Genomic DNA, 26,258 nt, shown 5'->3' with positions numbered 1-26,258 from the left:
TCTGATGGACTTTTCAGAAGCAGGGCTGCTCCTTAGCTGACGTCAGCCACCAACTTCATCTTTATAAATGCTGTCTCTGATTCCTTCCTACCTGTACTCTGTCTGTACCACCAGGGGCCTGAAAATACCATCTAATTAGAGTGTATCAAGCCCGTATCTGTAGGCTTTAGGGGTACCTGAGAAGATGTCTCTAGATGTTTCCAGAAAATCAAGGGTCACTTGGGTGAGTGACTCGCCTGCTGGTGAAGGAGCACGAGCATGTTCCTATAAGAAATTATTGAGTGCTTTATTTGAACCATGAACTTAGCATTTACTATCCCTAAATCTTACAACCACCATTCCCTGTGAAAACAAGCAAACCAGCCAGCCGACACACCCCCAAAATGCTGAGCCCAGATAAGCAAGCAGGCTCAGAAAGGCCGACTGCCCAAGGTCACCAGCTTCTCCGGCTGAGCCGCTTGCTCTCCGTTGGCACCGTGCCTTTGCCTCAGGTACATGGTTCCTGTTGGGTCCTCATAGCCCATGCCTGTCCTCAACTAACTGCACTCATCTCCTAAGCTCTCTTTGGAGATGGTTTTGGAAAAAGAGCAGACAGCCATGGGCAACAGGCCATCTGATGCCAGCAGTGTCCTGTGCCGACTGCTGGTACCAGCACTCAGACAGCATCTATTCAGCACCTACACTGACATCTGGTGGCTTTTACACACAGACTTAGCCCCATCCTCTCCTAGCCAAGTGACACCATAACACAGTCGTCCCCCTTATCCACTCTTTCACTTTCCAGTTTTAGTTAAACATGGTCAGCCATGGTCTGGAAATATTAAATGGAACGCTCCAGAAATAATTCTTAAGTTTTAAACTGTGTGCCATTCTGAGTAGCGTGATGAGATCTTGCGCCCTCCCACTTCGTCCCTCCCGGGATCCCCAGCTGTCGGCATTGTCAGGGCTCAGTGATCCACGGTCACCTGGAGCAAGTGATCCTCTCCTGACGCGTCATCAGAAGGCCAGTAGAGCCCAGCACTCCACCACAGCGTCTGCATCATCCAGCTCACGCCACCTTGTCACTCGGGCACTCAGTCACCTCACATCGTAAGAAGAAGGGTGAGTGCAGCTCAGTAAGATGTTTTTAGAGACCACATTCACATAACTTTCATTATGGTATATGGTTATAATTGTTCTATTTTATTATCATTGTTAGAATCTCTTACTGTGCCTAACTTATAGACTTCATCATAGGTAGGTATGTTTAGGAAAAAACATAGCATATTTAGGGCCCAGAACTCTCTGGGGTTTCAGGCATCCTCTGGGGGGGGGGGGGGGGCTCGGAACATATTCCCATGGATGATGGGGGCAGTCGTACGGCAGGCATCAGGCACAGTGCGCCTCCTTGTGGCGCTTCCTGCCCACACACCCCACGTCACCACACTCCTTTCCACGTTCACACTTCCCTGTTACAGACACCAATAAAAATGAGGCTTATTACTACCCACCACTCAATGTAACTGACTCCTTCTCCGTCCTTAATTCCAACTCCCTAACTCACATGACCACAACGAACAAATGTATGCAAGAAATGACAGTGAAAAATGTTAGAAATGAGGCTGAAATTGATGCAAACTCGTTCTTCATATAAAAGCAAATGTGAGCAATACAAACAAGACTAGTTGATGCAAAGTCTTGCAAAAAATAAAGTTGCCAGCGATATCATTATTTTAAAGCGCTCTTATCCTTTTCAGTCTTCAGGGGAGAAACATACTCTAATCAATTCCCAGATAGCCATCTAAGAGGTGGAATAAAATAATGCTTGCAACTTAAAAAAAAAAAGCAAATGTGAGCATCCAGATAAAAAGGAATAGAAGGAATTATACCCGAGACAAGCAGGCGAATAATTCAAGGCCTTTTATTCAGTTTTTCAAAAATATTTGTCGATCATTTGTTTCAAAATGTACATTTAAAAAAATCCATACAAAACCGTAATTTGTTTTAAAACCGGACAGAAAAAAAAAGGATTTGGAAAAATGTTCACTGAAAGTAAAAAGAGCCCCCCCCCCCAAAAAAAAACCCTTTTACATGAAAGCATAAATATGGCAGGTACAAATTTTCCTTGAGTTCCTTGTTGAAATTTGGTCCATAACATGAACAGGCTAAAGTAGAAAAACAAAAAAACGCTTTGTCCACATTTGCATTATGAGTTGCTCAGGGCACCGGCAGCCTCAGCTCATCCTTCAGATGTTTGTTAAACAAGAGGAACTGAAAAAATGAGGTGTGTAGTCTCATTACATAAACACTTGAATCTGTACCCAAGGAAATGGTGGTACTTACAACCAGTCAGATCTGATCAGATGACCAGGGCTGTCCATGTGTGGCCGATTCCCAGGAAAACCTCCTTCCTCTCCACACGAACAAGAAACTCTAGAACCCTTACAGCGAACTGATGGTGATGCCGCAGGTGTCACACGGATCTTATTCCCAGATGCTGACTTATTAATGCCCCATCATGAGGATGGTGTTTTTCCTTTTCAACAGTTTTAAAACTATATGGACTTCAAAGATGATGCTACAGTGTTCCACTTAGAGTGCCACCAGGGTCACAAGAATGACAGCAACAGAGGGAGCGTGGCTACTGTTTCTTCTGTGGGGATGACGACCACCCTCCCGTGGGTCCTGTCCACCCCAGTGGCCAGGCACTGGACAGACGGCCTGTGGGAAAGACCGCTGGCTAGGAGAGATATTGCACAACCCGGAAGAGCAAAGACGAGGCAGGCGAGGGGCGGGCACACCGCGTGGGGGGGAGGGGTGCCCTGCAACAGTCCCCCCGGACCCACGTCAGACAGGCACCTGTGAGCGCCGCTTGTGACCGGGAAGTGAGAGTAAACACCTTACCGCAGAAACGCGGGGTCGAACGGGAAGCAGTATGGATGAGAAGAGGCTAGAGCCAGGGTGCCTCCTCTTTCACGTGCAAGGGGAGCTGGATGAGCAAGGCTTACCACGTGGGCTGAGGCGCGGAGGTCTGGTGCCCCTGGGAGCCCCGAGCTTCTCTGACAGCCAGGTGCCCGTGAAGGGGCCCTCACAGCCACCAGACACAAGGGAGAAACCGGACACCACCAGACCCGGACAGTGGCGGGGGTGGCGGTGAGGCTAAGACGAATGAGGTGAAACTGTCACAATCCGTGTCCCTTTAACATGTAACTGTGCCAGGGCCCGGGGGGCTGGCCACACGGTGCAAGTGGAGGCCAGGAGACCATGGCACATAAGGCACTTCTGACACAAAAAGATACAGGATCAGCTCGGGGCAAAAAGGGGCCGCACAGAGCCGGAATCCCCGTGCTTTTCGGGGCCCTCCGTAAAGAGAGCGAGCCGCTGGGGGGAGGGGACAGGGGACTGGCGGTCACCCTCAGCCTTTTCAGAGGAGTCACTGTTCACGAGAGAACTAGGCTCCAGGGGGGGAGCTGGTGAAGGCTCCTCGCGGGGCCGGAGACTCGGCCTGAGTTCCAAGTGATCTGTCAAGACCCAGTTCTCCAGTCCCGCCCAGTCCCTCCTGAGCAGCTGGGCTGTGAGCTAGGATGGCAGCCGGGAGGGGGAGAAAGGCCACTCCCCACAGAAGCAGAGGCCCCGGCCATCAGGAACGGGTTCTGTTCACTGGGACGCTGACGCCCCAGGAGGGGACTGAGTCCCGTGCAGACCTCCCTGCCTTCCTGGCCCCCAGGCCTAGCCCAGACCACCAAGGAGGCTGAAGCCCAAAGGAAACCCTAAGCGGTGGGGGGGCTTCGCGCCACTTTGAATTTAAAAAGGCTCCCAGGGACTACAATTCTGTGTGGAATCGGGAGGGGGCGCACTCTCCGCCCCTATACCTCTTACTCAGCACTTAGGAGAAAGTCAAAGGTACGGAGAAAGAAGGTCCCCACAGCAAACGCAGCTGCATGCATCCCAGAACAGCCCGCCCGGCGCCAAGGCTTTCAAGTCAAGAGGAGCATCTGCAGAGGTGGCCAGAGCACAGGTGTCGAGTCTGGTTTCTGAAACGTTGGTAGCTCCACCTTGGGACAGGAAGGGAAAAGGCTCTCCGCCAAGATGCAGGTCTGGCTCGGCCTGCTTCTCCTTCCCCCAGAACCTGCCCTGCCTTCAGAAGGGGCACCTGTAACCTACTATAGTGTCGCTATCAGAGCCTGGAGGGTAAAAATAACTTCCCATCACGGAGCCTCCAAGGAGGGGCACTGGCAGCTGGGATCACCCGTCCATCCCCCAGCCTCTCCCACACCACCCTGCCCAGCGCCCCTGCATGCGTGCCAGCCAGGGATGCTGGGAGGGCAGGGGCTGCTGAGGTAGGTTAGCATCTGCTCTCCTCCTGACGGATGGCACTGAGTGGCCTCTCAAACTCGGGGGTCTGGCCGGGCCTTCACAGAGAGTGTTTAAGACTGAAGAACATAGAACGGCCAAATCAGGACAAGCCAACCCAACAGGCTCTCAGGACGAACTGGAAGTGAGTTCTTTCGGCCCCTGGTAACATGCTTCGAGCCAGCCTGCCATGGCTTGGCTCTGCTCTGAAGCAAACATGCCAGGCACGCCCGGGGTGACAGAACACCTACAGTTTTCCTCTCACCCTCCCCTCAAACCATTCCCGAAACTGGCCGGTGGGATGCTAGCCTCACGCATGGTCTCAGGGGTTTCACGCAGCAGGAAAGATTTTCCCAACTCTCAATCAGGGACCCAACCCCGTCCTTTAGGAGGTGGCAAGAGTTAGCCCGGCCCCGGGCTGGTGGTACTACCTTGAGGAGGCACACGGTACGAGGGGCCAACTTACAGGAGACCAAGGGCACACCAAGCACGTGTGCTCTGGCGGCGATCACCTCTGAATGTGAGAAGAGTCACTGCCCGATGGCAGGACCTCGGCTGCAGCTCCCACCTCCCGAGCCCACAGCAAGGAGGCCAGGTACCCGCTGAAGGCATGACTCAGCAGGGCTCCCTGGTGGGGGGGCGGCCTCCTGCACGCAGCAGAAGCAGTGCCAAGGCCAGGGACACAGCCTGGAGAGGACTAGGCCAGGCTTAGGAGGCTGCAGGCTGACGTGGGCTGCACAGCATCCCTAGGCCAAGTAGGAACACTGGCTCAGTCACAGTCACAGCCACAGCCACGAGCGGGGAGGGAGGACCATTTGACTGAATGGCTGAGGGGTTCCAGACTCGGCCTGCGGGGTTGGTACAAGCCGCCCTTTCACCAACATTCTGCTTTGCAGCCCAGATAAGTGTCAGGGAAGGAGAAGGAAAGATGGGAGGAATTCGCATTTTCAAAAGCGCTGTCCCTCTCCTAAGGGTAATCAAAATAAGAGAAGATCTTCCCATCTCCCCGGCCTAATCCTGAACAGAGAGATGAGGGTCTACCAGGGTGTCAGGAAGCAAGTCCCCAAGCACTGGTAGATTAAAACTTCTCTCTGATGCAAGTGATCTGGAAAAGGGAGCTGCCTTGATGAAAAGACCCACTTCCCCACCTTCTGGGTAATAATCCAGTTTGGTTTCTGCTGTGATGTCAGGAAGAGGACCAGCACATCAAATGACACTAACATCCTTGTGCCCACAGCATTCAGGCCTCCTTGCTGAGAGCCTAGCTCCTTGCTGGAGGCCTTGTCTTTGGGGAGAGGGGGAGAACATGTGCGGGAAGGGGGCCAAAAGATGCACGTCAGCATGGCTGTGTCTGCCCATCTAACCAGCAGAGCGATTCTGAGTCAGCCTGGTTTCAAACCATCTAAAACGCTGTGGGTGCGCTCAGCCAACGGCAGCAGAGGACAACGACAATTCCAAAGGACACTCAGCGAGGCCAGAGGACAAGGGGCCCAGGTGACCGATCCTGGGGCACCAGGGGCCACGGGGGGGGGGCGTAGTGTTCCTGCCGCGAGAGAGATGAAGTCAGGTGCAAGGCCGGCGCCCACTGGGCTGCTGGGCCTGGGGTTTAGCACCAGCACGTCCCCGGCCAGGCTGCTTTGTTAACTGCTGCTTGGTTTGGTTTTGGATGCTGGTGAACAGTGGGAAGAGCAATGCAGCTGGACCTGCCAAAGAAAGGCTAGGTTGGCGCCTCCATCATTTCTGCCGCATTACCTTTGCAGAGGAGCCCGCCGCTCTGGTCGCTTTGCCGTTGCTGCAGAGTGGGAAGACTCGTCCTCCTTCAGCGCGTCCCCGACAGAGAGCGGGCTGGTGTCCAGGACCGGCCACTGGTGAGCTCTCCCGAGTCACGGGACCCGAGACAGTCAGCACCATCCTTCTGGACCGAGTCATCATGTCCCAAAGCCAAATGCCTTGGCACTTCCAACTAGCAGCGGCCCCGCAGGGCCTCAAGATGGTGCGCACAGGACTGGAATCATACTCTCGTCAGTTCCTCAGCACCTAGGAGACGACGATCCAGGACGGCCAGTCTCCCTTTCTGCTGCCCATCTGCACGGGGATCTGCCGCCGGCCCTGGTGGAGGCTCCCCGGCACGAGGCTGCCGACCCAGACAGGTCCTGGGGACTGGGTGGGGGACGGCCAGCACTACAGGCTTCGCCTCCTCTCGTTGTAAAAATCAGACACAGAAAAATTGCACAGTAAGGTAAATTAACAAGTAAAAAGAGAAGGAAACAGCTGTGAAGGAAGACAAAGAAAAGGCCAGCAGAAAGGTAACCGTGAGAGGCCAGGCTTCTAGAAAATCCGACACAGGACAGAGGTGAGGATGTGAGGTGGCTGGAGAGAGGGAAAGAGGAAGATTTTTGGTTTTATTGAGAATGGTTCACAGAGAAAGAAGAGGAGAAAGCCAAGACGTAAGGAAGAGGAAAAGGCCCTGTGTGAAGACAGGTTTCTGCTGTGTGAGATGGGGCATCAGAGCAGGAGGGGGGCCTCCCTGCTGGGCCCGTGAGAGCATTCCTGTTCTCAGCACTTTGGCCCTAAGGAGACTTGAGTTTCTTAGTCCGTGTGGAGGTTCCGTTCTCTGCTTTCACCACTCCGTTTTCGTGGTAACCTGGGAATGAAGGGAGACAAACGCGGTGTTTCCGCTGGGGCAGGGGCAGGAGGCTGCGCACAGGATGAGCCGAGGGGACCCAGGCTGCAGCCCCCACAGCAAAGGGCACCAGCAGGCGGCTCCCAGGGGCTCCTGCCCCCCCCAGGGTCTTGCTTCACTTGAGGTGGGTAGTCTCCGACTGTCCTTCCGCGGGAGGGGCTGGATGACACACAGCCACCAGGGAACAGGCAGAGGCCCGCCCGCCGCCCGCCGGGGCCTGAGGCGGGGCCAGAGCCTAGGCCTCAGCTCCTCTCGGGCCCCTGCGGGGCACCAGCCCCCTTCAGCAAAGGTCCCAGGACGCGGAATGGTCAGGAGGAGGTAGAGAGGCTGCAGGGACAAGGCCTTACTCTTCACCTGGCGCTCCTCTGACAGCAAAAGCGTGCTTTTCATTGTTGCCCTAAACACCCGCGTTTGCTCGCTCAAAGTCAGGCACACCTGGCTGCAGCCCCCCCACCACCCCGTACCCACCCCACCGCCAGCCGGGCCTGACTCCTTGTCACACGCAGCCGCGCACGCCCTTGCTGAGCAGGCCGCACCTGGAGAGAGGCCGGCGACTCAGGAAACAGAGCCTGGTGCAGACAGGCCCCCAGGCTGGACAGAGAGCGCGGGGCTGGCAGCGAGCGCCCCAGGACCTGGCGGGGGCCAGAGGAGAAGCAGCTGTCTCCTGAACACTGCCCCCCGAGCACTGTGTCCCCTCAAGCCACCCCTGAAGAGAGAGGCAGAGCCAGCATCCTGGGAGACGGCCAGGCAGAGATGCGGAGCATGGGGGCAGGTGAGGACCCAGAGAGCATCAGCCGCCCTTGATAGGGTCCCCGAGGCCACCCTGTGGACATGCTTCCAGCCAGAGCTCCCCACCCAGCCGCCGCCCTGCCCACCGCGGCCGCGAGGGCCCCCGCCGCGTCGGCCAGCCCCACCCACAAGCCGTGTGCGCCCGGCCACGTGCCAGTCAGGCCCTGGCACGAGCCGAGGAGCCCGGGGCCTGGGAGGAGGTGGGACGGGGCAGGGGCAGGCCCGGTTCAGGGCCCTGGGGAGGTCCCCGCCCGCCCCGCCCCACACGGACCCGGCACTCACCCGACTCCCTCTTGATGAGCCTGGCTGCCAGCCTGGGCGCGGCGGGCACTCTGCGCTTGGCGCTCTGCTCGCTCCAGTGCTCGCGCCAGTGCCGCAGCTGGGAGTGGATGAAGCGCCACATGAGCCAGGCCTGGGCGGCGCACACCAGGAGCAGCATGCACAGCCTGTGGGCAGAGGGCTCGGTGGGCTCCGGCTGCACGTGCCCTGGGCAGGGGGCAGGCCAGGACCCCGTGGTGCCCGGTCCACCACCACCTCCGGGAAGAGCGTGGCCCGTGCCGGGCTCCGCTCCAGGTGCCTCAGGGCGGGCGGAGGGACCAGCGGGAGGAGGTGACAGATGCGGGTCCAGCTCCTGTCACACCACCCCATGCCTGCTGGACCCACAGCGCAGAGCACGGCCTATGTAAGCCCTGTGTACATCGGAAGGATTCAAGTGAACTGAACTACGATGCAGCAGAAATAATTCTAGAAGTGCGGCTTCTCACCCGATGAGCCACGTAGAAGCTGAGCAACCTGGACAAACCTCTGACCCCCGCTGGGCCCCGGGTGTCATGGAGACCGTGGCCTCCTCGCTGCCCTCCTGGCCGCTGTGCGAGGCCACTGGCCACACTGTTGAGAACACGCTGTGAAGAGCCCACGCGTGGTTGTAACAGCCAACTGAGAGGCTGGACGTGAACCCGGCACCCCCAGTGAGGCGCAGGCCAGGGGAGGAGCTCCCAGCGGCACCAGCACCAGGCCTGCAGCCTGATGGACCGGGGCCAGGGAGGGAAGACGGATGTGATGGAAGCAGGAGACTGGCATCTCTTCTCCCCTCGGGCCAGATGTCTGAGATCCCCCCCCAAACGTCACGGTGCGGGAGACCCAGCGGTCTGCGGCCTCCTGACCTTCGGCAGAAGTTGTGCCGAGTTCGGGAGGCTCCTGCCCAACTCACCTGCAAAGTAACGTGTTGAAGTTCCCTTTCTCGGGGTCAAAGGCCTGGTTTTCCACGCGAGCGAGGCCAAAGCCAATGGCCAGCACGGCGAGGGTGAGGATGGAGAGGCGGGTGACTCCAAATGCAGCAGCCCAGGCGTTAAACCTGCCCGAGGAGCAGGGGACGTACGTCAGCCTTCAGGCAGCAAGCGGGGAGAGGGTCCGAGGGTGGCCGAGGGTCCGAGGGTGGCCGAGGGTGGCCTCATGCTTGAGGGATGAGGTGTCCAGAGTAAGACGCTCCAGGAAAAAATACCCCCAGCGCCCTGCCTACCGCCAGCGCGGGGCCCTCCCCTTCGCCGGGCCTCAGCCCGTCCACATCACTCACAGCTTCTCGTTGTTCTCGTCGGCAAAGTAGCAGAGCCGAGCCGTGTGGAAGAGGAACTCGGCCGAGTACTGCAGCAGGAGCAGGACCAGGCCCAGGCGGCTCAGGCTGCGGAGACACAGACAAGCCTCACAGTCCCCACGAGGCACCGCGAGAGCCGGGGGCAAGGGGCCTGGGCTCCTCTCTCCACTCCCGCCCTCCCTGCGAGCCCCGCCTCATCCTTCAGGATTCAGAGCTGCTGCCATGCCTTCAAGAATTTTCCTTAATACCGATATGTCACCTGTCCCGTCTGGGCCCAGCGCCCCTCCTGCTCCCACTGTGGCCTGGCTGCCTTCGCAGCACCTGTCACTCTGTGTTCATCACCTGGCACGGGACCCCGCACAGAAAAGGTGCTCAGAACAAATTGCTGAGCTTTGCGTGTAGAAATATGAGGGATTGGCGGGAGGGGATTCCTACCATCTGATTTTTTTTTGTCATCCAAGTCTTCACAGCCAAGAGGTATACGAAGAAGCAAAACTCAACACAACATCAAAATATGTGCTAGTGGGGCTTCCCTGGTGGCGCAGTGGTTGAGAGTCTGCCTGCCGACACAGGGGACACGGGTTCGTGCCCCGGTCCGGGAGGATCCCACATGCCGCGGAGCGGCTGGGCCCGTGAGCCATGGCCGCTGAGCCTGCGCGTCCGGAGCCTGTGCTCCGCAACGGGGGAGGCCACAGCAGTGAGAGGCCCGCATACAGCAAAAAAAAAAAAAAAAAAAAAAAAAATGTGCTAGTGAACCAACCTCTTCAAACACGAGCCCCCATTCCCATGCCCCCTGCTCACTGCCGGTCACGATGCTCTTACTGACTTTCCCAGGCAGTCTGCTGCCGATGGTCGGCTGTGGTTCAAACAGACGCAAGAAGGCTGCACAGTGAAGTTACAGGTGCTGCTGAGCAGGCAGGGCCTTGGGAAGTCAGGGAGATACTGGGGGGCTGGGTGGAAAACCCGTGGGCCGTGCTGAAGAGGGACCCTGTGATTCCACCCAGGGGGACCAAAGAAATGTGGAGTCCATTCAGGAAAGTCACTGGATCCTGAGAACGGTCAAGAGAATGATGTGAAAACCCAGTGTTTCCACACAGCCGAAGGTGCCCAGCAGGATCCTGCCCTTGACCATCTCAAGCCTTACCGCCCAGCTCTGCTCCCACCTCAGGGCCCTGACCCTGTGGTCCCCTCTCCTGCACAGCTCCGCCCAGGTATCCACCTGCCTGGCTCTGTCACTCGCGCCTCTACCCGAGTCCCCTCCTCAGAGAGCTCTTCTCACCACAGGGGGCCAAGTGGATGAGTCAGCCGTCCCATCACCCTGTGTTACTTTCCTCCTCACACTTAACCACCTGGGGAAACTCTCTCATTTCCTTATTTATGGTCCACCCCCCGGCCCCACTAGAACAGACAGCCCAGGAGAGCAGGGCCTTGTCTGCCTTCACCCAGATGGAACTGCCCCTCCTGAAGCAGGGCTGGACCCACGGGTGAGTGAAGGCCCCCAGGGCCCAGCTCTTCCCAAACAAGACCCCGCATCGCTGGCCACTTCAAAGGTCTGTCTTCCTTGGGAAATCCTGCAGCCGAGGGTCTCTCCTTTCCCCACACTCACTCACTTCTGAAAACTAGATTAAAAGGAGTGGAGAGGGGCTTCCCTGGTGGCGCAGTGGTTGAGAGTCCGCCTGCCGATGCAGGGGACACGGGTTCATGCTCCAGTCCGGGAGGACCCCACGTGCCACGGAGCGGCAGGGCCCGTGAGCCGTGGCCGCTGAGGCTGTGCATCCGGAGCCTGTGCTCCGCAACGGGAGAGGCCACAACAGTGAGAGGCCCGCGTACCGCAAAAAAAAAAAAAAAAAAAAAAAAGGAGTGGAGAGAGGCGGCCGCACCTTGAGCTGGGCCGGCCTCGCTGGGGCCGGGCCAGCGTGATTGCGAAGGACCGGCTGCTCCGCCTTCTGTTCTAGCCTCTTTCCAGAACAAGAACTCGGCCCAAACAGGGTCAGACCCTGCCCTGCTCCTCTCCGTCCCCATCCTCGCGGCACGGCTTCCTCACACCCACCCGCCCACCCGTACAGGAGCCTGCGACACAAGAGCAGAGCTGCACCCACACGGCCTCTGCCCCTCAGAGGCCCAGCCAGGCACGGACGCCGCTCTCGGCCTCCAGAGACCACAGAGCAGACCCGGCTCCGGTCCCCCGGGTCAGTCATTCTCACGGGATGCCTGCCATGCGGACCCAGGAGACCCCGGGCACCTGAGCAGGTTATACAGCGTGTGCTCTCCTATACCGCAAAAGCCAAGCCCAAGAAAAGTCCAAACTAGAAGGACAGGTCCTGCTCAGCAGTGATTCTCTTCACAACAGAGACACTCAAGGCAACAGCAACTCTGCTGACATGAGGACAACCAAGCAGTGACGACTCTACCCTTCATTACAAATCGAAGGGAAGGGGAGTCCGGGGCCACGAGCTCTGACAGCGCCGCCGGCTGGACGCATGGGGCAGGAGCCCCGCTCAGGCTGCCCTCAACCTGCAAAGCCCTGGTTCACGGCCCGCGTCCCTGGGATCCTTCCCTGGCCCTGTCTCGGGTTGAGGTAGTCGCTCCTCTGGGTTCCCATGGCAGGTGGTCCATATGGTAGCACAGTGCTCATCCCACTAACCGACTTTACCTTTGTCTGTAACTGTCTCTCCTGCTCGGCAGAGAATAATCCAGTAAACATAAAGGAACCCTCCATTATCCAGCTGTGTATTCCCAGGTCTTAGCATGGTGCTTGGCACACAGTAAGTGTCTAAGAAATGCCTCCTGATTAAATGACTGTGTGGAGAGAGGCACAGACATAAAAGGCAGGGAGATCTGGCCCGCTCCGGGTGTCACTCACTTTAAGAGGTACGCGCCTGCAATATGGACCAGGTACAGGCAGATGTACTGGAGCTGCCGGGGAATCTCCTCCTGCAGACAAGAGAGGCAAACAGGACATGTGCTCATTCCCTAACTGGAGATGCAGGGGGAGGTAGAGGAACAGGGGGAGTGCAGAAGGACATGGCAGGCCTGCGGAGCGGGGCTGCCAGAAAGCCCCAGGTCCCACCGGGGACATGCGCACCTGGCTGCACAAAGTCTGAAGGCGACTCAGTGGTCAGGGGGCAGGACTAGGCTGAGAAAGAAGAGACAGGGACTGGGGAACAGGGCTTTAGGAAATCAGCCAGAGAGAACCTTTAAAAAAAAAAAAAACTGTAGGAAAGGCAAAGAACTCTCCATCCGCTCCCCCGAAGATGAGTCAGGCCCCCCAAAGCCACACGTCTCGTGTGGGAGGCGGGAGTCTGACAAGGCAGCCCCCCTCCTGGAGGTCATCAGGGAGATTCCAACAGGCACTGGCTCAGCATCTCACTCAACACGCCAACACACCCCCGTGTCCACCCCCACACGTGGGCGGCCAGAGGGAGGGCCAGCAGCATCAGAGGGGCCACCAGTACTCACCTTCCGTACCTTCTGGAAGTAGAGCTCAGGAAGTGCGTGCAGCCAGTAGGCCAGCTGGCACAGGTAGAAGAACTTCACCTGGAAGCTGGAGACAAGGGGGCCAGTCACCCAGAGGGATGGAGAGAAGCCCCTACAGGTGCTCGCCAAGCACGGGGTGGGGTGGGGGCAAGGGCCAGGCGGTGTGAGGAGCTGGGCCGAGAGGGAGGAATAGAGGGGCGGGGGGATGGTGAGCTCCACGCCCCTGAGCCCAGGACACTGCTCCACACACAAGACCATGCACGTGGAGGGACATGGGAAGTCCGTGAAAAGACACAAGAAGGATGAAGAGAGAGCAGAGGAGGGAAGGCTGAGGAGGGGGCCGAATCCAGAGCGCTGTCGGGGCAGGAGATGGCAGGTGGCAGGAGTGAGCTGAGGAATAAAGGGGTCTCAGCAGCAGAGGGAGGACCTAACTCTGCTCAGTCTCCAGTGCTGCTGTTCTAAGGGCCGTGGTCTCTGGGGGACACGGGCCCAGCTCTGCCCTCCCGGTGTCCTGTCGGCGCAGGAGAGGAGGGGCACTGCCTCCCGTGGAGGCCTGAGGGGAGATGTGTGCGGACGTGTGCAGGTGCCAGGAGGGCGCAGCCCAGAAAGCTCCGTGCAGAGGCTCTGCTTCCCCGTCCCTCCCAGGCGCTGTAGGAACCTGCTACAGACCCAATGTTTGCACCCCCTCGAAATTCACATGTTGAAATCCTAACCCCTACAGTGATGGTACCGGGACATGGGGCCTCTGGGAGGTGATTAGGTCACAGGGCTGGAGCCCCCCAGAGTGGGATTAGTGCCCTTGTGAAAGAGGCCCCTCTCTGCTTCCGCACGTGAGGACACAGAAGATGTCATCCATGAAGCAGGAAGCGGCCTCACCAGACACTGGGTCTGCCAGCCTCCAGAACTGTGAGGAAGGGATGTCTGCTGTTTATAAGCCCCTGGGAACCCCGCCACCTGCGGTGCTCTGTGATGGCAGCCTGGGCAGAGACAGGACCCTGTGCCCGGGCTCCTGCAGTTGACGTGTCATTTCAGGAATTGCCCATAAGAACACGGGGAGGAAGCAGCTCCCAGACGTCTGCCTCCATGACACTGGGCCCTGCCAGGCTCGGGGGCGCTCTGGTCCTCGGGCTCACCGGCCTGTGTTCTGCCCACATTGTGGGGCGAGAAGCCAGTGCACCAGCCCGCTCCTCCCTGGGGACCGAGGGCGACAATACTCACGGGAGGTACACATGCGGATAGTCTTCCCAGAGGCTCCTTGGGTTTGTTAAATATCCTTCCTGTAGTGGACGGGAAGAGACAGCGTTTAGAAATGTGAACGTGAGGCCTGCTGGGCGGGCCCGGGGGTCAGGGTCGCACCTAGTCCCCAGCTGCCAGAATGAGGAAGGAACAGGAAACGTGAACACGGAACCCCTCTGGCACTTGGCCCGTCTCTTTACTATAGAAGAGACCCGTGATGTAGGAGGAAGAGCCCTGCTCTGGGGTCAGAGGACCTGAGTCTGACTGTGGTCTGACACTGATCAGCTACATCCTCTGAGCGAGTTAGTCTCCCCGAGCTTCAGCTGGCTCATCTGTAAAATGAGGATAAAAATACCCTCCCAGAGTTATTGTTAGAAATAAACGTGACAGTTTATGTTTATGTGACAGCGTCGAGTGTTATGCCTGGCGTGCAGGCACTCAGGAAATGCTTGTAGAGTGAATGAGCAAATGGACTCCAGAGCCACCGTCCCCTGGAAAAACGAAAAGCCTACTTTGGCTTTTCACACCACCACAAATAAAAAGCATGGCAGGACCCCACAGGCCTCCCCAACGGGCCTCACGTGTGACACTTATCACATAGCACCATCACTGCCGGGCCGCCAGGGCTCTGCTCATGCCTTCTTTTCTGGCTTCTTTTTCTGGCGCCTCCTTGCATCTCCAGTATTTAGCCCAGGTCCTCTTACAGAGTAGGGGGAGGTGACCTGAAAACCCTCCTGTTACAAAACATCTGGACATGCTGGACGCAGTCTAACAAATGTTCTTTTCAATGCAAAGCTGAGCGCACAATAAGAAAGGGAAAACCCGAGGGCCCAAGAGGGTAGGGAGCTAAAAGCCCGAGCCGGTGAGGCTGTAGGGCCAGAGCTTTCGCGCCTGCGTGGGAACAGGAGACCCTTAAAGGGCCAGCACCCCAGAGAAAAGGGAGACTAGGAAGGGTCCGACGAGCAAGGCAGGGAGAAGAGGACCATGTCTGCTCACCCGGGGCTCAGGATGGAAACAAAAATATGACCCCCTGAAAATCTGTAACTTCAGATTCGCTTTCACGGGGGTTTGGAGCTCACATGGACATCACCTGTGTGTCTAGGCGCCCTCACACTAACTTGGTATTAACAGTATTTGGGGGCCGGTGAAGCCATAGGGACGTACTTTCATCCGAGAACGTACAGGGTTCTCACACACACAGCCTTGCTAAAGATGAGTTTATAATCCAAGATTACAGAACATACGAGGAAACGGCCCACCACGAGCAAAAGCAGGCTGACGCCACGCGACGCTCAGAGAGGGCGGAGGAGGTGACGCCAGCCTGACCTCCTTTTAGAAACAGGGAAAGGAGGGAGTTCCCAAAACAAGGTGGCTTCTCGGCAGCACGACTGAATTCTGAGCTGCGCCTCAAGCCTCCTGGTCCAAGCGCCCCAGGCCTGGCTGTCCTGGTGAGTCAGAAATAAACCAACCGACTGGTGGCTTTGATGAGGAGGCCCAGAGCCTCAGATGTTCCCACCGGGACTGAGGACGGGGCTGCCCTGGGCGGGGAGGAGGCCCAGCAGTTCCCAGAGGAGCCTCCAGGTGACTACTGGAGCCTCAGTCGTACTCCCACCCAGACCCTGAGTCCCTAAGTGCCCCTGGACATTTCAGATACGACCAGGGCCTCATTAGCACAATGACTCAACGGACGGGTCCCGTCAGGTGCAGGCCCCAGGGCAGTCACAGTAACTTAGGTTTGAAGGAAAGGGTCTCCCCACCAGACCCTCCTGGCCACATTCCATCTCCCCCTCAGAGTTCGGCAGAGGTGGGAGGCTCTGGGGCGCGCGGGGGTGGGAGGAGAGGGCTTTTCCGCACCCACACCGGGGCCACCCCTCTCTGCCCCCCACACGCCGCCTGCATCAGATGCCGGCCCCAGGCACACAGGTTCACGGCCTTCCGCCCTCCCTACCCCCTTTTCCAGGGAAACCAAAGTGGGGAGGCCATTCCTTCCTAGAGGAAACACCAATTTATTTAAGGATGAAAATGGTACTTCTGGGATCGAAGTGGGAGAAGAATTTCCGCCAAAAAAAGACTGGCCAAGAAAAGCAGCCCTGACAGCAATCTAAGAGCTCAAAAAGCCCAGATGATCCTGTGATTTTAAACAGGGACCCTCCCCAGCTTGGCGCTTTACTCAGGAGACAAAGAAATCAGAACTGTGAAGCCAACCAGCAGAGAAAACGCCCCAGAACAATGCTGCCGGCCTGTGAGGGGCAGTCCCGGGCGGAGGGAGGCGAGCAGGGCAGCCAGAGGAAGAATGACTCACTGAGAACAGTCTTTTCCAGACCTCGGGCCAGGCAACCGCCCAGGGAGGCTGGGCCGGGGCCCCTCGGAGCTCAGCACAGCACACCGAGTGTGGGCTCGCCCCCAGATCCCACCCGCCAGTGGGCCTGCCGTCTGGGGGGGCGGGCTTTAAGATCCTCTGTTCTCTCCTGATTCTACAAATCAACCAGGAGCAAGGGAGGCCTCAGCGGGCTGGCACACCCCCTCCCCTCCCCTGCAGCCTTCCTTTCCAGTGGATGAACAAAAAGCACCACAGGAAGAGAGAGCAGCATCTAGTCCTGACACAGCCAGCTGCTGCCCGGACCCAGTGGTCCTTCAGGAACACCCACTGCTGAGGTTCTGCTGCAGGCAGTCTGTGTGTCAGGAGGCAGCCCTTACCTGAGCCCCTGCCTCAGAGGCGCTCCCGCTGAGCGCTGGGCTGCAGGTTTAAACTGTGAAGGGAGGCACCCTGGGAAGCCAGGCAGCCTCCCACCCTGCTTTCCCAGTACAGCGTTTTGCTTCCCCTGAACGATGAACAGTAGCTGAGAGCTAGACTAAAGGTAGGAGGTCGACATTCTTATTAAATTATCAGTTGGCCCATCTACGACCCCATCACCCTGCCTGGATCAATGCAGAGAAATGTCTGAATTCAACACCAAGATCAAGCTGGTTATTTCGTGGGGGGGAGGGATTTAGGGTCAATTTTTACTTTCTTTTTCAAACTTTTATGTATGGCTTATTTTTTTTTAAATGATCATCTATGATGTTCATAAAAACAAGCAATTCATTACTTTAAAAACTGTTGAAGGTTGGAACGAGAAAAGGCAGTCGCAGTCGACTTATTCCCTCTCACGACAATACTGAGTGAGCATCTAGTGTGCACCAGGAACTGCGCTTGGGGGATAGCGGTGAGCACGGTGCCTGCTCCCAGCAGCTCGGGGGCTAGTATGAGGGAGAGGCAGGTAGCAGAGAATGCACAGCTCAAGAAAAGGCCACAGCAACAGGCGTGGTGCAGCAGACGCAAGTGTGCGGGGAGTTCTCTGCGGAGGTTACGTGTAGGTGGAGACCTGGATGGCACGGGGTGTCAGGGGACGGAGCACTGCAGCAGAGGAAGCACCCCTGCAAAGCGCAGGAGGCAGGAGAGCCAGGAGAGTCAGAGGAACAGTGGGGCTGGGGCCAGTGAGCCAGACGGATAAGGCCAGCAGCACCCAGAGCACAGGAGTGAGGAGGGAGAACCACTTCAGCACGAGCGCGACAGGCGATTTGAAGCAGGGGATGCGTGATCTGGTTTATGTTCTAAAAAGATCTGTCTGGCTGGGCAGACGATGGATTGGGGTGAGCGGACACAGGAGTGGAAACGGCCTCCTTCCAGAAGTGGTCCAGCAAGAGATGCGGCTCAGGGCCTCCTGACCGTGGCACTAGTGACACCTGGGGCCAGACTGTCTTTGCTGTGGGGACTGTCCTGGGCACTACAGGACATTCTGCTGCATCGCTGGCCTCGACCCACTAGATGCTGGCAGCGTACTGTCCAGCATCCCCTGGAGAGACCCATGGGCCCGGGGGCAGAGGTGTAGGCAGAGAGCAGGCGACAGACGCTCCATGTGCTGGTGGCAGTGGGTGGCGGAACCTGCCGAGGGACTGACCGGAGAGCGAGAGAGAAGAATCGAGAAAAAGTTCATCATAACAGAAACATAGGATTTAAAAAACTAGCTGTTTTCACTCCTTTTACAAAACGACCCTCTCTTCTTCAGTCACCTTCACTCCGTGCAGAATGGCCTGGAGGGAGCAGGTGAGGTCTGAGAGCCACACGATGTATCAGGACCTGGGGTCACTGGAACTTTCCAGGCTCCCTTGGTCTCTTTTCTCCTTCTGGAGATGCTGAGTGGAGACCTGGCTATCACCATGGTAAAAGCCTGTTATAAACATCCCCAGAAAAGCGTGGCGGCTCCAGACTAACGAGCATCATTTCTAAGCCCTGGACGGCCCAGGAGCCTTGCACACTCTGGAACTGGGGGGAAGTCCCTTGGCTGTTGGCCTGCGAATCTGGTGAAACTGGGTCACAGCTGGGGTGGATGGTGGGTTGAGGCAGAAAGGGCAAGAGTGATTCAGAGATGAGGCAACGCTTCTCCTGCAAGAGCAGTTAAATGTCCGTGGGACCCGAGGGCTGTTCTGCTTCAAGGCAGCTCGGGGTCTCCAGAGGCCGCATAAACCAAACACCCAGTGGCTGGGAGAGGCCTGAGCCCAGCCGTACCTAGACTTCCCGGGGCCGCACGTGTGCTGCACAAAGGTAGGGGGCGCTACTCACACAGACCACACACAAAGTCTGCCCCAGGGGGAGTATAATGTGGCAGGCCTGCTCCAGAGCACAGAGGCCTTGGGCCCTGCATTTAAAATTCCTATTGTTCTGTGATGAAATGATAATAGAAATAAAGGTAATATACAAAAGGGCATGCTGAGTCCCACTTTGAGAATATGGATTCAGCGTTCAGCTCGCAGACAGATAGGTTGGTCTTGAGGACGGGAAAGCTCATCACTGTTGCTAAGGAAGGGGAAGGGGGTGAGAGGTCAGGGGAGGCAGGGAAGGAAGCTTCTAGGAGGTCACAGGGTTGCTGAATTTTCCAAGCCCCGGCCCTGGATTTCTCACAGGACAATTCTAGCTCCTGAGGAAGAGACCCGGTTACAGACAGGAGGTGCTCCAGGTTGCGGGGGGGATGGAGGGGATTAAACACTTCCTAGGACGACAGGCTTGTTACAAAGGACCCCGAAGGGCTGTCCACATTCCTTTGTACGAAGGAATTTTGCTGTATCAAAGGTTGCTTGAAATAAGAGTATTCTTGTGCAAAAGGGGAGGTGAGTCAACTGTCTGGTCCTCCAGGCATTCGCAGAAACAGCACTGACTCTCACGGGACCTGACTGACGTGCATGCAGGGGGATGCTGGCCGAGTCTCGGGAGGCCAGTGTGGTGCAACAGAACCAGACCCTCAAGTCCAAGGCCTGGCCACTTCAGAACCACGTGACCATGGGGCCACTGCGAAATCTGAGCTTGGTTTTCTTCAATCCATAACACAGGTACTGGAATGAACATAAAACTCAGCTCAGGGGACAGCACCGTGCGAGGGCCCCAGGACGGAACACAGAGCTATGGAGCTATACGCTGTCATCACCGTGACATCACATCATAACGATAACAAGTGTTTACTTTTGGACCAGAGGACGCTCCCCAGCTATTAAATAGCACCTAAACCACTGACCCCTCTCTCACGGCGATAACATGGCAGCCCGGGCCCCAGCCATCAGCAGTCCCTAGGACCACTCACCGTCACCACCACGTAGAAGCACCAGATCACCGAGCTGAGGTGAAAGACGACCAGCTGTCCAGATTCGTTGAACTTGCTGTGCTTGACCTTGGAGAGATGAAGCCGTTTGCTGATTTTCTAAAGAATAAAGAGAATCCTGCATATTAACATGAGTGTATAGGTAACGGCAGGTTTCAAACTCCTGTTTTCTCCCCACAAAAGGGCTGAAGTTTGAAGCCAGCCCCATCCAAGTTATTTCATGGAAGCCTCGTGTGTGCATATAGTGTTTAGTTTAAGGCAAGCATTTTGAGAAAGCGGCGAGATGAATGTCGTTAGCTGAGATGTAAAGAAAACATCCCCCAAGGGTTGCTGTGTTCGACCCCTGAGGACACCGTGTCGTCATACGTCAGGCAGCTCCCTCCCGTGTAATAAACACTGTGGTCCCATGGGCTACGAAGGCTTTGAGGGGGACGGAGACCAAACTGTGGTGCAGGAGATCCAGTTGCTATAGGACCAACCAGGGCCTCCAAACAAAGCAGAGGCCTCACAGCTGCAGCCGCTCCACCCGCCGAATCCCCCCAGCTTCCCATCTCGGAATCCAGACATGTCGCTCACGTCTAAGATGTACTCCTGCACCACAGCGTGCAGGATGATGGTGATGAAGATGTAGAACAAGACTGTGACCAGGTCCTTCGGCCCGTAGTGGTAGTGCACCGTCTCGCCATCTGTGGAGGCAACGAGAGCCACGTCAGCATCCCTGGGTGAGGAAGTGCTCTGGGACCCAAAACTGAAAGGAGATCTGGAGCAGAATGTGCCATCAAATGCTTCCCTTTAGCTGTAACCCCAGACTTCTGATTTTCTTCCCGAGAATCCCACCCACCCTCTGGACTTGGCCCTTGGGAGCACCAGTGCAGAGGGGAAAGGAGAAGCCAGCACACGGCATATCATGACGATGTCTCCTGATCTGGGCAGGAAGGCACAGTGGCTGCAGCCAGCAATTGGAGACCACCAACCTCCATCATTCCCTGGCTGTGTGACTATAGAAAAGTGACCAACCTCTCTGAGCCGTAATCGCCTTCCCTGTAAAAATGGGATTGCAGTTATACTTCATCGAGGAAGCATGAAGCAGGGTTAAGAGTGTGGACTCAGGACCTCCCTGGTGGCACAGTGGTTAAGAATCCGCCTGCCAATGCAAGGGACATGGGTTTGATCCCTGGTCCAGGAAGATCCCACATGCCACGGACTAACTAAGCCCGTGTGCCACAGCTACAGAGCCTGTGCTCTAGAGCCCACGAGCCACAACTACCGAAGCCTGCGCACCTAGAGCGCGTGCTCTGCAACAAAGAGAAGCCACCGCAATGAGAAGCCCACGCACCACAACAAAGAGTAGCCCCTGCTCTCCACAACTAGAGAAAGCGCGCAGCAATGAAGACCCAACGCAGCCAAAAATAAAAATAATTAAAAAAAAAAAAAAGAGTGTGGACTCAGAAACCTGAGCTTGTATCAAAGCTCTGCCATTTATTTCCTCCCTCTTTGTTTTTATTTTTTTGATATTGATGATTTTTTTTTTTTTTTTTTTTGCCAAACCACGCAGCTTGTGGGATCTCAGTTCCTGGACCAGAGATTGAACCCAGGCCACGGCAGTGAAAGCCCGGAATCGTAACCACTAGGCCACCAGGGAACCCACACCTCCCTCTTTTTCAAAAACATTGAAGTATAGTTGATTTATAATATTGTGTCAGTTACAGGTGTACAGCAAAATGGTTTAGCTATATATATATTTTTAGATTATGTTCCATTATAGGTTATTACAAGATATTGAATATAGTCCCCTGTGCTATCCATTAAATGCTTGTTGCTTGTCTATTTTATATATAGTCGTGTGCATCTATTAATCCCATACTCCTAATTTATCCCTCCCAGCACCTTCCCCTCTGGTAACTAACTATAAGCTTGTTTTCTATGTCTATCTGTTTCTGTTTTGTAAACAGATTTATTGTACTATTTTTTAGATTCTACATGAGTGATACCATATTTGTCTCTGTCTGACTTACTTCACTTAGTATGATAATCTCTAGGTCCATCCATGTTGCTGCAAATGGCATTATTTCATTCTTTTTTATGGCTGAGTGATACTCCATTGTGTGTGTGTGTGTGTGCGTGTATAAAACATCTTCTTTATCCAGAAAAAAAAAAAGGATGAAAACTTTAATTCAAAAAGACACATGCACCCCAATGTTCACAGCAGCACTATTTACAAGAGCCAAGACATGGAAGCAACCTAAGTGTCCATCAACAGACAAATGGATAAAGAAGATGTCATTTATTTCCTGTGTGACTCTGGAGCACCTCTGACCTTTCTGTGCCTCAGATTCCTCACCTGTAAAATGAGGATAACAGCAGTTCCTGTACTGCAGGGTTACTGTGAGAATGAGGTGACTTCAAAAGTGCAAAGTGCTTACTTAGAATAGTATCTGGTGCATAGTAAGTGCTATACATGTATTTGCTATTATTTTTGTTGTTGGGCTATTGTGAGGATTAAACGAGATAATCTGTATGCAAGATGCTTATCAGTGCCTATAACCATGGTAGGCATGCACTAAATAATAGTTTAATAAAATATTACTTAGTAGTAATAAATTAGATGGAATCCCAGGTATCTAAGTTTTGTAAAGCTCTGCTACTACAGCCTCTCTCTCCGCGGACAGAGGAGGATTCGTGCCTTCGTTCCAGTTGGCAGGCCTGGATCCCTCGTGCTCTGTGGCCCGCCCTCCCCCAAGCAGACACACTGGCCCCCTTTCCAGCTGTGCTGCCTTCGTGCTGAGTCACACATGAGTCATCTCTCTTTGCTGGGAAGCGTTTACCAGAAGGCAGGCCAGGGTGGGTGAGTTTCAGGGTGGCTGCAGAGCGAAGCAGAGCTGATTGGGTCACTCTGGGAGTCAACCCATGACCCCGCCACCCTGGACTGGGAGAATGCACTGGTGGTTGGGGGGTGGGTGGGGTGGGAGGGGGCAGTAAAGACATGGAGAGCATGAACTTTGACATCAGACAAGCTTCCCCTTTTCCTCTCCCTCCTACCTTCCACAAAGACCCTGCTCTGTGAGAGCCACTGGGCTAATTATTGAAACACGGAGATAAAAGACGCTGCCCTGGCTTCAGAGAGCACAGACCAGTGGGGAGACTGACAAATAAATGTACAATGACCTGCAGACAGCCACATGCTGCCAAGAGGGAAACACAGCCACACAGGGAGCCAAGGCAATGGAGGGCCGACTCCAGCTGGGGCAGCCCCTCAGGGTAAACGGGAGGATATAGAAACTTGAGAACAAGCTGGGGTAGCCAGGTGTGGGGAGGAGGGCATCCTGGGCAGAGGACGCAGCATCTGCTAAGGATGCAGGCAAGGAGGATGCAGTGCTGCAGGCAGCCAGGGTACCACGTCAAGGGGTGTGGACTTTATCCTGAAGGCAATGTGGAAACATCAAAGAATTCAAACTCAATAGGAAACTGAGCAAATCTGGGCTTCAGAAAGTTTACTCTGGCAGCAGTAAACAGCATTGTGCCTGGAGGTAGACACCAGTGATGCAGGTAAGGAACCACAGGGACCTGAATTAAAGGGGAAAAGGGAACAGGGAGGGAGGAGGGCCATCAGCGGCAGAGACCTGGTAAGACTAGGTGACTGACCCGGGAAGAGACTGAGATCAGGGAGGGGAATCAGCACCGAGGACCGAGGAGGAAACATGCGAGGAAGGGAAGAGATGGGCGTATGGGTCAGCCTCTCCTTCCTGCCCTTCCATCATAGGGCTGGCATTACCCTTGCCCTGCCTTCTTCATAAGGGAGGATCAAAGGAGACTAATTAGATGGCAGCATATTTTGAAACTATAAAATAACTAAACACATGCAAAGTTTCACCATCGAGACCAGCCTTATGAGGCAAAATAGGATTTATGCTCAATCAAACGAGCGTGGTCCAAAAGTAGTTAAATGACGTGTGTCAAGACTTTGGATTATCCATCTTAAAGCCTCTTCAAGTCACCTCCATTCGTCACCCCATATACTATGGTTCCAAAGAGATGTGACCAGAGCCTTAAAACCTTCTTGAAACAAGAACGGATGGATAGACTAATACATTCTTTTTTCCTTTGCTGATGAGAGCTCCTTGCATGTTTATTCATCCACTAATAAACCACGTGCAGGGCCCCGTGCTGGGGGACAGCAGGGTGCGAGGGCATGGCCCTGCCCTCTCAGAGCTTAGCCAGTGCACACCAAATTCTCTACACCTAAAAACCAGAGGCCAATAACAACAGCAACAACAAAAACAAAAAACAACCAGATTGAAAAATGGGCAAAGACTTGCAGCAATATGGATTGACCTAGAGATTATCATACTAAGTGAAGTGAGTCAGACAAAGACAAATATCATGTGATATCACTTATATGTGGAATCTAAAATATGATACAGGGGCTTCCCTGGTGGTGCAGTGGTTGAGAGTCCGCCTGCTGATGCAGGGGACACGGGTTCGTGCCCCGGTCCGGGAAGATCCCACATGCCGCGGAGCGGCTGGGCCCGTGAGCCATGGCCGCTGAGCCTGCGCGTCTGGAGCCTGTGCTCCGCAATGAGAGAGGCCACAGCAGTGAGAGGCCCGCGCACCGCAAAAAAAAAAAATAATAAAATAAAATATGATACAAATGAACTTATGTACAAAACAAAAACAGACTCACAGACACAGAGAACAAACTTATGGTTACCAAAGTGGAGAGGGAGAGGAGGGATAAATTAGGAGTTTGGGATTAGCAAATACAAACTACTATAGATAAAATAAACAACAAGGTCCTACTGTATAGCAGCACGGGGGTACTATCATTAGGGAAATGTAGATCAAAACCGCAATGAGATACCATCTCAAACCCATGAGAATGGCCACAATTTAAAACAAAAATAACCAAACAAACAAAAAACAGAAAATAACAAGTGTTGACGAGGGTGTGGACAAATTGGAACCTTTGTGCATTGTTTGTGAAAATGTAAAATGGTACAGTCACTATCAGAAACAGCATGATGATTCCTTAGAAAACTAAAAATAGAACTACCTGATGGTCCAGCAATCCTACTTCTGGATACAGACTGGAAAGAACTGGAAGCAGGATCTTGATGAAATATCTGTACACCCATGTTCATAGCACTATTCACAACAGCCAAAGGTAGAAACTACCCAAGTGTCTATCAACAGATGAATGGAAAGACAAAATGTGGTCTATATGTACAACAGAACATTATTCAGCCTTAAAAAGGAAGGAAATCCTGTCACATGCTACACAGAGATGAACCTAAAGGACATAACGCTAAGGGAAATAAGCCGTCACCAAAAGACGAATACTGTATGATTCCATCACAGGAGCTTCCCAGAGGAGGAAAATTCACAGAGACAGAAAGAACGGTGGTTGGCAGGGGCTGGGGGCAGGGAGGATGGGGAGTTGCTGTTTAACGGATACAAAGTCTTGGTTTTGCAATGAAGAGCTCTGGAGATTGCACAACAGCGTGAATGTACTTAACGCTACTGAACCGCACACTCAGAGATGATTAAGATGGTCCATTTCACGGTAAGTGTATTTCACTATAATTAAAAAAAAACACCAGGCCAGGTGGGATCAGTGCTGTGCCCTGGCAGGAAATGAGGAGGGGCAGGGCCCTGGGGAGGAAGGGTCACTGAACGCAGGCCAGAGAGCTGGTGAGGCTGGAGTGGTCTGGGCGGAGGCATCCGGGGAAGGTCCTGCTGGACAGAGGATTGGCATGACCTGCAGAGCAGGGGTGGGCAAGCCACGCCACGGGGGGCTCCCCCGACAGGTCGTGGTAAGTCACGCTTCCAACGGCAAGGGAAGGTTCTGGAGGACTGAGTCACAGACGCGCTCTTCCTGCCAGGTGGATGGGCTGGGGGGCCGGAATGGGGCCGGGAGGGCAGTCAGGAGGCACTCACAGGAGCCCAGGCTGGGGGGCGGGAGCGCCCTGCACTCAGATGGCAGCAGTGTGGTGGAGAAGACAAGTTGGGAGAGGTGTGGGTGATGGAACCGAAAGGACCAGCTGGCAGACTGGCCGTGGAGAAAGACCCTAAAGTTCCCTCTGGCATCTGTCTGCCCTCTGTAGCCCCCGTGCTTTCAGAATGCTTCAGCGTGCTGTCTCATTTGATCCCTGTAACCACCCACGGTGCGGGCAGAGGGGATGAAAAAACAGGGTTCACAGGGTAAAGGGACAGGGGCCATTTCTCAGATCTCCCAGTGTCCGGTGGCCCAGCCCCGCCCCCAAAGCCACCTCACATCCCCCGCCCCCTGCTGGTAAGAAGCTGCTGCTTTGATCTCTCTCCCTACACCAGAACAAGCAGCATGGTATCCAGATACTCACAAGCTGTGCTCTGATTCATGCAGATTACCTCTACTGCTTGCCCCTTGTCTGCTGCCTTCCTGCTTTTCAACAGGGCAGGAAAGTAGATTGGTTTGGCCCCTTCTGCTTGCCACAGAGCTGTGGAGGTTGAAACTTTGTGTTTTTCCAAGAGGCTATAAACA

At 55.1% G+C, this 26,258-nt stretch overlaps 1 protein-coding gene across 1 annotated transcript in view; it reads right to left on the bottom strand.

Moving 5' to 3' along the window:
• Positions 1-1,327: 1,327 nt before the first annotated feature.
• TRAM2 (translocation associated membrane protein 2) overlaps positions 1,328-26,258 on the bottom strand; it is a 75,501-nt gene continuing 50,570 nt past the window's right edge. The window contains exons 3-11 of the mRNA XM_029243190.1: positions 20,318-20,427; positions 19,724-19,840; positions 14,091-14,149; positions 12,855-12,939; positions 12,259-12,329; positions 9,378-9,482; positions 9,015-9,158; positions 8,087-8,250; positions 1,328-6,976 (exon numbers count right to left, since the gene is read on the bottom strand). Coding sequence (XP_029099023.1) covers positions 6,903-6,976; positions 8,087-8,250; positions 9,015-9,158; positions 9,378-9,482; positions 12,259-12,329; positions 12,855-12,939; positions 14,091-14,149; positions 19,724-19,840; positions 20,318-20,427 — 929 coding nt within the window. The 3' untranslated portion in view covers positions 1,328-6,902. The remainder of the gene's footprint in view (positions 6,977-8,086; positions 8,251-9,014; positions 9,159-9,377; positions 9,483-12,258; positions 12,330-12,854; positions 12,940-14,090; positions 14,150-19,723; positions 19,841-20,317; positions 20,428-26,258) is intronic.

Source organism: Monodon monoceros, unplaced genomic scaffold (genome assembly GCF_005190385.1).
Source record: "Monodon monoceros isolate NGI ecotype Baffin Bay Population unplaced genomic scaffold, NGI_Narwhal_1 Super_Scaffold_3, whole genome shotgun sequence".
NCBI classification, from domain to species: domain Eukaryota; kingdom Metazoa; phylum Chordata; class Mammalia; order Artiodactyla; family Monodontidae; genus Monodon; species Monodon monoceros.
The sequence above is the reverse complement of the archived record's forward strand: the minus strand, read 5'-3'. Positions and strand labels throughout refer to the sequence as shown.